The sequence below is a fragment of the Limulus polyphemus genome, unplaced genomic scaffold (assembly GCF_000517525.1).
Source record: "Limulus polyphemus unplaced genomic scaffold, Limulus_polyphemus-2.1.2 Scaffold2531, whole genome shotgun sequence".
NCBI lineage: Eukaryota > Metazoa > Arthropoda > Merostomata > Xiphosura > Limulidae > Limulus > Limulus polyphemus.
This window is the reverse complement of record NW_013668141.1, coordinates 47866-61807: the sequence shown is the minus strand read 5'-3', so window position 1 is coordinate 61807 and position 13942 is coordinate 47866. Positions and strand designations below refer to the sequence as shown.

At 32.2% G+C, this 13942-nt stretch overlaps 1 protein-coding gene across 1 annotated transcript in view; it reads left to right on the top strand.

Annotated features, from left to right (window-relative positions):
- LOC106467218 (sphingosine kinase 1-like) overlaps nucleotides 1-12907 on the top strand; it is a 16856-nt gene extending 3949 nt beyond the window's left edge. Inside the window, exons 3-5 of the mRNA XM_013927546.2 lie at nucleotides 5936-6094; nucleotides 11078-11329; nucleotides 11819-12907. Of these exons, the coding sequence (XP_013783000.1) occupies nucleotides 5936-6094; nucleotides 11078-11329; nucleotides 11819-12732 (1325 nt within the window). The 3' untranslated portion in view covers nucleotides 12733-12907. The remainder of the gene's footprint in view (nucleotides 1-5935; nucleotides 6095-11077; nucleotides 11330-11818) is intronic.
- Nucleotides 12908-13942: the final 1035 nt, after the last annotated feature.

The window sequence follows — 13942 nt, the reverse complement described above, 5'->3', positions numbered from 1 at the left end:
TTATATATATATATATATATATATATATATATATTTCTGAGACTGATATATTTCATATTTTTGTCTGCTTTTACTTTTAAGTTCTTTGAATTACATATACTGTATATGTGCATATATTACTTACCTCATTTTCCCTAAGCTCTGAATGTTCACAAATGTTGTGCTTTGAAAATCTATAATCTCAGTTTCATGTGTACTGCCATTAGCTATTCACATTATTTTGTGACATATATTATCAATTTATTCCTTTGCTATTAGGAGTACATACTTTTTTTTTTTACTCCAAAAGATTGCTGTATTAACCTTCATCAGCACACCTTTGAAAAGTTATGCTATGGAACACCTGGGGTCCAGGTGGACCCCAACACAAAATTACCATTATAGAAATTCCAAAAACCAATTGCATTACAACTTTTATTAGGGTTAGCATGCAATGTGAACAATATAAAGATATATGTATTCTAGACAAAATATATTAACACATGAACCTCAGTATACAATGAATGGTATTAAACCATTCGTTATACAAACAGTATATCAAAAAAATGCCAAATTTTATTATACTCCCATAATCAAGTCATTATTTACCAATATATGATTAAATTACCACAATAATGCAAAATTCAACTCAAAGAAAACTGAAAGTGTACGTTGTGGATCACCTTGGTTCCGACCAGACCCTAACACAAATGTACCCTTATAGTAGGCTATTTATTGAAAATCCAATAAGTAGGTTATTTGCAAGAATTATCAAATGAGGTTTCTATAAAATAGAACATTATAAGAGTCATCGCAGAGAACACTTGTTGAGGAATGAGATGTGCATACATACCACGATGATGTTATAAATAAACAGACGATAGGATACTGTACTACTTTGATGGATTATCCTCTACAACACTATATAGTGAAATAAACATTTAGAAATTTGTTCATATGTTATAGGTGGATCTGCATGGACCCCAGATATATTAGATTATATCTGTGTACTCCATCTGACTGCTTTGATGACAATGGGGTTTCTGCTTGACAGTTATATGAATTGATATAAATTTGTAACTATTATGCAAAAAGATATACTACTGAGACAATCATTGGTATCCATTTGTACCCCAGATGTGCTGATGAGGGTTAAGCATCTGATTCCTTTATTTACTAGTATTAACTTTCTACCCTATAATTCAGCTTGCAGTTTATGCCAGTCAGTGTTGTGGTCATGTGACACACGTGAACAGAATGTAGTGTGATGCGAGAGATGGCTAATTGCCATGGCAGTGGTGTCTGGCCTAAGCTTTGCATAGCATTTGAATTTTGTTCTTTGTTTGTTTGGGTCCATTCAACAGTGTGAGCAATAGTGAAAGTTTGTACAGTGTGCTAATCATACATCTTGAAGGTATGATAATCTATTTTTCATATTTCTTAACTTGAAATAAGCAAGCCATGGCCAATGTTTGTTGGTAATCTGAGCTTCTCACATAATAAAAGTTTAAGAATTAAATTGTGAATGATTGGTACAACAAGTGCATTAATTTACAGTGCTGCAGAACAACTATTAGGGTAACATTAGGTTTCTTGAACTATACAGATCTATGTGTTTCATTAACTTACAGTGCTGCAGAACAACTATTAGGGTAACATTAGGTTACTTGAACTATACAGATCTATGTGTTTCATTATAGTTACATACATTGTATCTGTTATATTTCATTAAAACACCCTGATGTACCTAAAAAATAATCTGAGTCACACTAATTTCTTGAGACTGATGCTTAACCAACTAAAATATCAAGAATGTAAGCCCAAGGAGACAACCCTCCTCCTAACTAATTACATATTTCCCTCTCCCTCAAAATTCCAAGGAGCATCCTAATGCTGATTAATCTCATAATTTGCATGACAGCTCATTAATCAAACACACACATCAGATATCTCACTCTAATGATCTGTTATTCATGTTCAGGTGCCTATTGTTGCAATATGAAATAACTTTAGTAAAAATCTGCCATTATGAGGAATAAAGCCAGGACACTAGGGGCATGTTAATGTCTTGACACTGACCTAACAGGACTTCAAGTTTCAAGCAGATAACTCCCTTCCAGAGTGTTATAATATTTTTTGCGTCATAACCAAAAATTCTTAACTGAAAGTGAACTAGACATTTATATAAACTCCAAAACTTGGCAGTAGTTATTAGTCCTACAAGTCTATATCAACTAACTCGTGTGTAAGATGTACTTCTGGTGAAACTTTATAACATATAAACCAGCTGTCTCTTTAAATATCTTCATATTTTGTTTAAAACTTAATTAAAGCTTATATTGTCATTCTGGTAGTCATTAGCTAAATACTTTTTGATTAGATCTGCAAGTACTTTAATTGCATAAAAATCACTAATGCTAGACTTGGTACAATTCTCAATAACTAAAACATTTTTCATAGAAATACTTTTATTAGTCTGTGAACTACCTGGGTCATATGATCACTGTTTCCTTGATGGATTTAATTTGCAATTAATTACTCCCAATCACAAGAGTATGTATTACTTTTACACTCTACCACATTATATAATTAAAGTTGCCACGAGCATTTGGTTTTGGTTGCAACAATTTTCTCTGTTAAACCATAAATACAAGAAATGCTTCTTTGAAAAATGTTCCATGATTAAACTATTTACAACCAAGAAACAATGTATGCTTTAATCTTGCTGGCTTATAAATGGCCGTATACACTTGCATATGTTTATACACTTCCAAACTAGTGCAGTCATGCTGAAAGTTAGGTGTTGCTTAATACTGTTTACTCAATATTATCAAACAAATAAAGGTTTCCACAGTGTTCAATATTACAAACATGCAGTACTAGACAAGAAAAATCACAGTTGACCAGCCATTCCTACATGAATGGAATTGGCAAATCAGCTACTTCTCCTAGGTGAACCCTGTTCGACTTGAGAAGAAAGAAGACCTGTTGTCAACAAAATATCTCAAGTTTACACAGTTAGACCATACTTCCCACACATGAGAACAGATAGTTCACTCAAACTGTTTGGTCCTAAACAGCTAGACAGGTACTAACACAAGCCCATTGTATGTAGGACTCTTGAAATTACCCAAACTTTTGTTTGGCATACAAGAATAATGCGATGATAACCTATACTTTCCACATTACCATTCCACTATAAATTGGCAGCATAGAACTTGGCACATACCTACACTCATGAAACGACATTTCCTGTTAGAATACAAATAAAATGGGGTAATGACAAGACAACAGCAATACTTCATGTTACTACTACACTTAACTTACTTTCTTCACTAGTCTTTATTGGCTGCAAACTTGCATGAGTACCTTTGACTAACATACCTGACTAGTGTGGAGCGTTATGTGTCAATGGAGGACTAAGTGCATACATGTGCAATAGAGATGACAGATAAACATACAAGGACAGTTGTCAAAGAAGAAGTGTGGTGTGCATATACCAGGGATGAAACCTCATGCTTAATGGTGAATACGCATTTAATTAATAGGCTGATTTAACAAAGACCGTGAATGTCTGGCTACGACATCAGTGTGGTATGAAAGAAACTGGGGCTAATATTCACAATATCACTATCCAAGCCTGCTAACGTCTGTTACCCAAAACTTCTATTAGTCAAGTTTTCAAAATGTTGAACATAATGTCTTTTAATATTTTAAAGAAATTCTAATAATATGTGGTTCCACATATGAATAAGTTATCAGTGGTATTCTTTGCAAAACACAAAACACCATCGTTTAAGTACTTTGTGTCTAACAGGTATAGTTCTAGTGTTTCACTGTTGGGGGGTGGATGTAATGAGATACTTCAACTCTGCAGATATAGGTGTTATTATACATCTGCATTATCAACTGCTTAACATTGAACACCTTTGTACATTTTATTTTGTGTATTTTTTACTAGAATTTGAGAGCATCTTAATGATTGCTAATTCCATCCCTGTCTATGAGTATATCTAAACACAAATGCAGCAAAAAGGTAAAATTGTTTACAGAAATTAACATACAAGTTTGCAGCAGCATACACTCTCTTTTCATGAAGTTTTGCATTGACATGTTTGTGTTTGGTTTGTAGCATGTTAACATTTGCATTGAGGGTCAGTTCTAAACAGTCATGAGTAAATATAATGATAACATAGCAATTTATCAAGACATAAAAATTCAATTTTTACAAAGTGTGTATCATAAATCATGTTTGGCTGAGTTTGTTTGTTTTGTTTTTTTTAACAATTTTAAGTAATTGTGGAATTATATACACTAGCAGGGACCTGCAAAATGTTTGGGTTTAAATTAATATATTTATTGCAACAGCACTTCTTTAGATACTAGATTTCTAGAATAGTACAAAAGAATTCTAATCGCAGATCTCGAAATATTTAAGTCCACTTGTTTTAAACCCATCATTAGTTGAGCCTTTATTAAGTACGGCCTATATTCAATAAAGAAATATATTAACACTTTAACTTGCGTAAGTTTTTTGCTTTACGTGAGTTAGGGCTAAGCTTTATCGTAGTTAATACTATCAGTGAAAAAACTTTAATGTTATTCTACGGCTTAACGTTAGATCTTTTTAAAAACTTTGATAAGATTTGAATATGTTGTTGTAAAAACTGTATAATAAAGTATACTTACATCCGCCTTTTTTTTTTTTTACATCCATTGAAATGACATGTGCGCGCGGGCGCATGCGCATTTAGATAGTTAGATGTCCCGCGCATTTTCAGGACAAACAATAACTGAGTATTATTGCAAAGACTAATAGAGAGCCGCAAAACATTTCCAATCAAATTAGTATATTTATTGCAACAGTACGTTTTTACATACAAGATTTCTAGAATAATACAAAAGAATTGTAATCGCAGACACTAAAGTATTTAAATCCACTTGCCTTAGCTCTGACATTAAACATTTATTAAGTCCGGCCTATATTCGATAAAGAACTAGATTAATATTGTAACTTGTGTACTTTTTTTTTTTAGCTTAGTTAGGGTTGAACTTTTACCTAGTTAATACTATCAATTAATAAACTTTTAAGGGTTATTATACAGCCTAATGTTAGACCTTTTTAAAAACTAAAGTTTTTAATATGGTGTTGCCCAAACTGTATATTAAAGTATGTGTACATCCGTTGAAATGAATTGTGCACTCGCATTTTCAGGACAAACAAAACTAAGTGTTATTATAATAGAGTAGCAGACAGATACCCACTAAGGCTAAGTATTTACGATCAAATTAATATCTTTATTACAACAGTACTTCTTTAAACACAAAATTTATAGAATAATAAAAAAGGATTCTAATCGCAGACCCCGAAATCTTTAAATTCACTTCTCTGAATACTTAGGCCTAACATTAGTTACGCCTTTATTAAGTGCGGCCTATATTCCATAAAGAGATAAGTTAACACTGGAACTTGTGTTCGTTTTTGATTCAGTTTAGTTAAGGCTAAACTTTACCGTGTTTAATACTATCGATAAATAAACGTATGATATTATTTTACGACCTAATGCTAGACCTTTTGAAAAACGTTGATAAGCTTTTAATATGTTGCTGTACAAAATGTCGTCAAAATTCTAAAGTATATTTACATCTGCCTCTTGTTTGCATCCATTGAAATTAAAAGCGCGCACATTTTCAGGACAAACAAAAACTGAGTGTTATTATAATATATTTTGTTTTGAAAATAGTGTTGTGATTATGATAAAATATTAGTGTTATGGACTACAGTATAATGTTGTTGTTTTTTCTTTACTTGAAATGTGGATAGTAATTTCCTAAAGTGGTTGTTTCTATCTTCAGCTGTTTTATTTCTCGGGTTTCTTTCTGGTGTGGTTGCCGAGTTAAAATTTCATGGAGTTTCATAAGCGTAGCACACGTGATTTTGTATTTCTGTTTGCAGACCGTTCCAACTGTGCAAGAGACTTTGTCAAAACACAAAACCTAGCAACATGGAATGGGGTTGTTGTGGTCTCTGGAGATGGCCTTTTGTATGAGGTATACAATAAATCTTCTGTTTTACTTGTGTCTCTAAGTGTAAATAAGAAATTGGACAATAATTGTAATTAATTCATAAAAGAGATGAATAAGAGTAGAAAAGGTTTGCATCCATACATTTTATTGAGTGTGTATAAAATTAACACCAGGATTTGCTTGCTTGTGTATATGTTTGAAAATGTACATAACTTTAAAACTAGAATTAACTTGTTTGTATCTAATTGATTGTACATAACATTAACAAAGAAATTTACAATTGAGTGTACATAACATTAACACAGAAATTTACAATTGAGTGTACATAACATTAACAAAGAAATTTACAATTGAATGTATATAACGTAACATGAGAATTTTATCTGTTTATCTACGTTTTTGAATGTTTATGTCAGAAAATATGAACTTGCATGTTTGTATATTTATGTACACATACACAGGATGTATTTATACCATTGATTAGGATATGCACAACATTAATGTGGTACTGTATTCTTTATACATGGGTACATTTTGTCAAACTCATTTTCAACTTGATTGTAGCATGTATTGAACTTTGTGACTTTTAATAGTTTGACAAAGATAATATTGTCCTTGATAATAAAAAAAGGGGTGATTGTAAGGAATATGTGTTTAATTGTTGGTGTTTTCTCATTGTTTTTTTTTTCTTGTGAATTGGACTATTTGAGTTATGTAAAATCTCCTTTGTCCATGTGTTCACCATATTTAGTAAGAAATGCAAATTTGAGTCATCTAACAACATACACATATTCACTGCACTTAAAAAGAAATGCAAGTTTGTATTATGTAAAATTTCCAACATCTACGTTTCTTCCACACTTAATAAGGAATAAAAGTCTGAGTCATGTAAGTTCTCCACACTTAATAAGAAATGTAAGTTTGAGTCCAGTAAAATCTCCAATGCACATGTGTTCACCATCTAAATATCACTGTTAAGACATCTACAAAATAAAGTTTACACAGTGTTTCATATATGTGTCCATGGCTGTGAAAAGTTAAGAAAACACACTATCATTCTGGTAATCCATAAATACTACCAAAAACACCTACCCTTGAGCATAGCTAATTGCTCTGGCAAGTCCATTTCCAGATCCACCTGGTATAATTCCAATTGGAGTCTTGATTGCTGTGTTCCAATCACTTCTTTCCATTATACCATTGAAAACCTCCAGAAAAAAATTATTTGGAAAAATAAAAACTAAATACACTGATTAAGAAATGGAAGTATATATGTGTTTAACAGTTTATGCCACAAAGAAAGAGTATTCCCCTTCAAACTTCCTAAAGTTTACTAGTTTCACGTTTCAGATATGTAATAAACAAATAACAGGATTTTATTTTTTATTGTATACTTAAAAATAAACCTGTCACAGAGATAGTTATTTATTTATAAATTGGTAGTGAAAGTGTTAACTGGGATGAAAATTTACTATGATTTTTGTTCAAAATTTTATTGTATGAACTGTGCAGCTTTTATTTTTTCTTTTGTCAACATACTGCTGGATGTTGGTGGAAGCCTCTTACGTAGTCTTTGATTTATTGATTCAGAATATCATACCATTAATCAACAAATCTATATTAAGTGGCAGCCATTTAGTTTATTTTTTTCCATGATCAGAATAATTAATGTGTCAATTAAGTATACTTACAAGCTAAATAGTGGGTTGGTGCCAGAAGGTTGGAAGTTGACTAATGTTACTTCTCTTTTTTTAAGGAATGTAATAAGAATTGTCCCAGTAATTATAGGCCTATTAGCCTTATATCAGTGGTGGGGAAAAACAAATGCTATACAAAGTCATTTAACAAAGTTTATAATTTTGTTTGATAGTCAGCATGGATTCACAAGGGGAAAGTCTTGCCTTATTAATCTTTTGATATTCTTTAAAGAGGTTATTGCTTATGTGGATGAGGATGCAGGTGTGCATTTGGATTTTCAGAAAGCATTTGACAATGTATCACATAAAAGGCTTGTTAAAAAGTTATCTCTGTAGGTATGGAGGATAGGTTGGCTCGTTGTATAGAAAACAGGCTAGTTGGAAGAAAGCGGAAGGTTGTTATAAATGGGTTCAGTCAAACTTGATTAATGCCACAAGTGGGATACCTCAGGACTCAGTATTAGGACCTTTGCTGTTTTTAATTTACATCAGTGACATAGATAAACGAATGGTTAACAAAATATTTAAATTTGCTGATGAAATTAAAGTTTTGGGTGTTACTAGCTGTGAGGAGGATGCTACAGCTTTACAAAAGGATTTGGATTATTTGGCAAGTTGGGAAAATAAATGGCCAATGACTTTTAATTATAATAAGCATAAGATAATGCATGAGAGATTTTGCAATTTGAATTATGAGTAAAATTTTGATAGGAATAACCTTAATACTATTATGGAAGAAAAAGATCCTGGTTATTCTGGTTCGTCAGTCTTCTAAGCCATCCAAACAGTGTGCTATTGGTAGTGGCAGAGCAACTGGATTTTAGGTTGTATCTACAGAAATATTGAATACAAGTTTAACAAGCTATAATGTTGGTGTGCAGGTCATTGCTTAGGCCACATTTATAGTACTGTGTTCAGTCTTGAGCTCCTTACCTTAGAAAGGATATTGAATTGTTGGAAAGAGTTCAGAAGAGGGCTACTGGAATGAAAGCTGGGATGGAAAGGTTGTCACATAGGGATAGGTTTAGATGTCTGAATATGTTTTCTCTTAAAAGAAGAAGTGCTAGAGGAGATCTGATTGAGGTGTTTAAGATTGTTAAGGGAACTGATATTGTTGTTGCATCATACTTTTTTGTATTTAATGATGAAAATAGTAAAACAGGAGGATACAAGTATAAATTTTGGCAGGGTAGGAGTCATCTTCAGCTATGCATCCAGGTATATTGCCTATTAGACCTACATATGTGTGTAAATAGCAAAATATCAAACTTTTCATAACATACCACGAAAGGAAAATATGGGACCTTTAGATACATCTAGGTAATCATATCCATTTAATTAACACTAAAAAACTCAAAGACATCCCTCATCATTCAAATATTTATCACCTTAAACTACCTCCAATTAACTGCATCTACCACATCTGAAGACAAACCCATCCCAAAGGCCAACCACTCTGTTAAAAAATATAGCTGTCGGTCTACAGGTACAGGGCCAAGCATACAGGTGCAGGATTTTTTTGGCATTTCAGTATAATATCAATCTTGGTTTCCTATTCTGATTTCTCAAGACATCAATTGGGGATCTGGGGCACCATCAAACAAAATCAGTGCATGGGCCCCATGTGCCAGTGCTTAGTGATGCCTTTCAAGCCGAAATCTTTTAAGTACCTGTTGATGCCTCTGCCCGAATGTTACTCCAGTGAGGATTTAGTTTTTAGTGAAGTATAGTTAATGTAGGGTAACTCAGTCCAGTTGCTAGCTGTAATCACCAAGAGCACAAAGAAGTTTCTTATTTAAATTATCTCGAACTCTTCTGCTGTTTTATAATACTGGACATCTCTGTTGCTTCCAGAGAATTATATAATGGATTGACTTGTGCACGAGCAGTAGGATAAATTACACACAATCAAATCCATGTGTGACATGCTCAATGTTATCTTTAGGTTTATGATCTTCTGTGTGTCTGTATGGTGTAATTCATTCCTGGAAGATATCTTGAAAAGTTTTAATGTAATTACATCACACATACCCTCACAAGATTAACTTTTTAAGCCTCTAGTGGATGTAATTTGATTTTGTGTAGCTAAGCTATTAACTATTTCTTTTTTTTTTAAGGATGTCAAACTATTCACTTGATACATTGTGCAACTATATCAGTGATTAAGTTATGAGATTTCTGTACGTTTAAGCTGATATAAGGGTAATCAAAAATTCTCTCTTAGTCTGGTTGTGTTCCATAGATATTCAGATGTAGTTTGTTACATAATTTCCAGGCAATAGATATAACTATATCATAGATAGACGGATATTCTCAAGGAGTTGATGTTTACCTACATCAGTAATAGATATTTAAAATATTTATACACTTGTTTTAAGTATTTATATGAGTATTAAAATCCTGCCTTCCTAATCTGTTATCTTTTTTATTAGGATGTTACTTGTTATCTGGACGATGGATGGGGTGTTAATGTGGTGTTCTTGGATTGTAAAAAAATGTTGTTAAGATACCACACAAAAGATTAGCTAAGAAAGTTAAGGGTTAGGGAAAACTAATTAATTGTATTATAAGATGATTGAATAGCATAAAGCAAATGGTTGTTATTATTATTTGAGTTCAGCCAAACTAGATACTTGTTACTAGTAGAGTGCCTTAGCAGTCAGTGCTTGGGACTTTACGTTAATGATATTTATAGGGAAGTACATTAGTAAAGTTTGCTGATGACATTAAACTCTTGGGCATTTCTAGCTACAGTTAAGATGTAAAATAATTACAAAACCATATGGAAAGTTGGACAGATATTTGGCAAATGACCTATAATTATAGTAAATTCAAATAATGCATGTGGATTATCATCATTTGGATCACACATTTAATGTATAGTTAGGAACCCACTCAATAACATGATAAAATAAAAGGATGTTGACATAATAATAATAAGTCTTTTAAGGGAATGCTCTGTCACCAGTAGTAAAGGTAATTGAATTCAAGATTATATTTATACTATGGATGTGTTAGTGACAAGTCTAAAGAGGTAATTATACTAATGCAAATCATTAGTTGGGCCTGACTTAGAATGTTGTGTATGTTTTGGTTTTACCTAAGGAAGGATATTCGTCAATAAGGGTTTATAGGATGAGAGGATACAAATTTGAGACTTCGAAAAAGGAATGTTAGGCTCTATTTAGGACAGTTTTATATTTTAACAAGGTGATATAGAATGAGTCGGCATCACTTTCCGGAGGTATAAAATATTCATAGGTACTAGAACTCATGATTAACATTCACGAAAAGAAATTACTGACTATATGAAACATTTTTATACAACTGAAAAAAGTCTGTTACTTCTTGGATGAATACATGAATGTTACAAGCTTGTGGTAAAAAGTTTTTAAACTTCCATAGGGAGCCATATGTTGGAAAAACAGTCATCTCAAGTGTATTGAATGTGATCCATGGAAGGGTATCTCCAATGGATTTGGTTCGTGTATCCACAGCAAAAGAAACAGTATATTCCTTTCTTTCTATTGGTTGGGGTATTATGGCTGATATTGACATTGAGTCTGAAAAGTTGCGGGCAATAGGAGAGGCTAGGTTTGGTTTGTGGGCTATTGTTAGGTCTATTGGTAAGTCCTTTTTTTTAATTGTTTGGGTTGTTCTTTACTAGTTGTTAAACCAAAACACTCGAAAAGAGTTTATTAGGCATGCAGTTTTCTGATAAAAACTTTTCAATATATTTTTCTTATTTGTATAAAGGTTTATTAAACAAAACCTTTTAGTATTTCTTGTTTGATGCATGTTTTAATCCTGAATTATAACTCTTAATATTAAAACAATTTTTTTTATTATATTTATATTCTACTGTAGATAAACCTGATCTACTGTATATGTGCAGAAGTATATTTAATATATATATATATATATATATATATATATATGTGTGTGTGTAATATAAAAAATAATTTAATACGTGATTATAAATTGTAGCATACTGAAATAGATTCCATTGATTTCCATTACATAGCAGTACTTAACAGTGTTCTAAACATTTAGATGTGTATTTTTGTAATGTATATCTAAGAGAACTTGTAAAAACGTTTCCTATCTTCTGGCAGGTTTGAGAAAGTACAGTGGAAGACTTTCCTATCTACCTGTTGATGGTTATTTGCCAAAAGCAACTAAACAATTGATATCTCAGTACAGGATGAAGAGAAGTGTTACTTCTGGAGGCAGTGATTATGTAACAACTTCTCATGAAGAAAGAAATAGTTCCATAAAAAATAAAATCCAACAAATGGTGAGGTCAAAAAGTTTGAATTTCACCTTGGAAGAACAGAGAAGTAAAAAAAGTATGAGTAAAGTATTCATGAATAAAAAGAGTTCTGACTCATCTTCACTAGAAAATTCAAATTCATCATCAGATTTCATGGTAGAACCAGAAAAAACATACTTGTCTGGTGATGAAGGAACGATGACCCACCAAAGTGAGATACAACCCACTGGAGCATGTTCTGGACAAATTGAAACAAAGTCTGTACAATCAACTAGTTGGAGTGAAGCTCCTGAACTGCCTGTTGTAACCTTAAATGATGAATCTTATGACATTCCAACTGTTTGTGAAAAAACATGTAATGATACAGCTCAAAGTTCGTTGCTGCCACCAATTAACCAGCCTTTGCCATCTAACTGGGTTGTTGTCGAAGGAGACTTTATCGTGGTGTATGCTTCTCATCAAACTCATCTCGGTACTGATGTGTTCTTTGCTCCGAATGCCAAATTAGATGATGGGTTGATGTGGTTAGTCATTATCCAAGCAGGGGTTTCCAGAGTTCAAGTGATAAACTTCTTGCTTTCTCTACAAAATGGTAAACATGTGGATATTCCATATGTAACTATGATACCTGTTCGTGCATTTCGACTGGAACCATTTTCTGCAGATGGGTACATGACAATTGATGGAGAGGCTGTTGACTGTGTTCCTCTACAGGCTGAGGTGTTGCCATCCCTTACTAGGATCATGACTCGGTGAACAAATAAGTATTTCCATGTGGTTTCTCAGTTTGACATTGGTCAGTCCACTATATATATATTTTTTCTATTGTACTATGAAAACATAGTGTTGTCCTTTGTAATTTTTGATAATTATACATTTGATGCCTTTGATTGAAGCTCCCAATTTATATATATATATATACCCTTCTGTCTTTCATTAAAAACTAAATTTGCAAATAAATTGCTAACTGTTGTTTAATCTACTTAAATTGTGTGCAGTGTGTGTATATATCTATATATATATATAAACAAATGTTACAGTATGTTATAAACTACAGATGGTGTTACACTTCATTCCAGCTTGAAAGACAACACCAATGGCATATAATTGAGAAAAAAGTAATTAAAACCACAAGTTTTTTTGTTGTTGTTAACTTCTAAGATTTCTTACATACCGTGAGTACAATTATATTTTAATACAGTTTTGGAAAAGTACAGCTGTTTGGCTGTCTGTTCTTTCATATTAATGCTTAGTCAGTCTTGGCTAGTCCTAAGTTGATATGTAGTTGAATCATGTTAATGAGGTTATATGTATATGTTTTTAAAGTCTTAAACTTTGCTTACATATGTGCATCTTCATTGTTTAAGAAAGGATAACATTCCATGGTGTGGGTTAACTTTTTCTTTCTGTTTTTGTTATTATTTGGTTTTACATTTTGCTGTTAAGTTTTTGACTTCTGATGGAATATTATATTTCCGTGATGTTTATAATGAGGATGTTGCTGTTTCCATGAATAATTCTGGGTTAAAGCTAAGTGGTATCAGATTGTTTATACCTCGGAGAAAATAATTTTGTGCTTGATAACACTTTCTCATATTCTATATGTTCATTTGCTGTGGATATCCATAGATTGAACAAGAAATTGGTTGTGATCTTTTTTTTTGTAAATTGTTTTCTTTCTTTTAATGCATCTAGGAACTAAAATATAGAATGTATTTCACCCAGACTTCTTGTGTTTAACTACATATACTCTACATAGTGTCGTGTGGTATGACACCAGTATTATGTTAAGACTTACTTTGTGGTACTAATCTCTTGCTAAGTACACAGATTTGGCATGTTTTATACTTGCACTAAATATGCATTGATGATACACAATACACTATTTTAATGTGCACATATAGACACTTGCATTTTGTCAGTGCTTTGAATATAGTTTGTCATGTTTTAAAGGAATTTGTAGTCA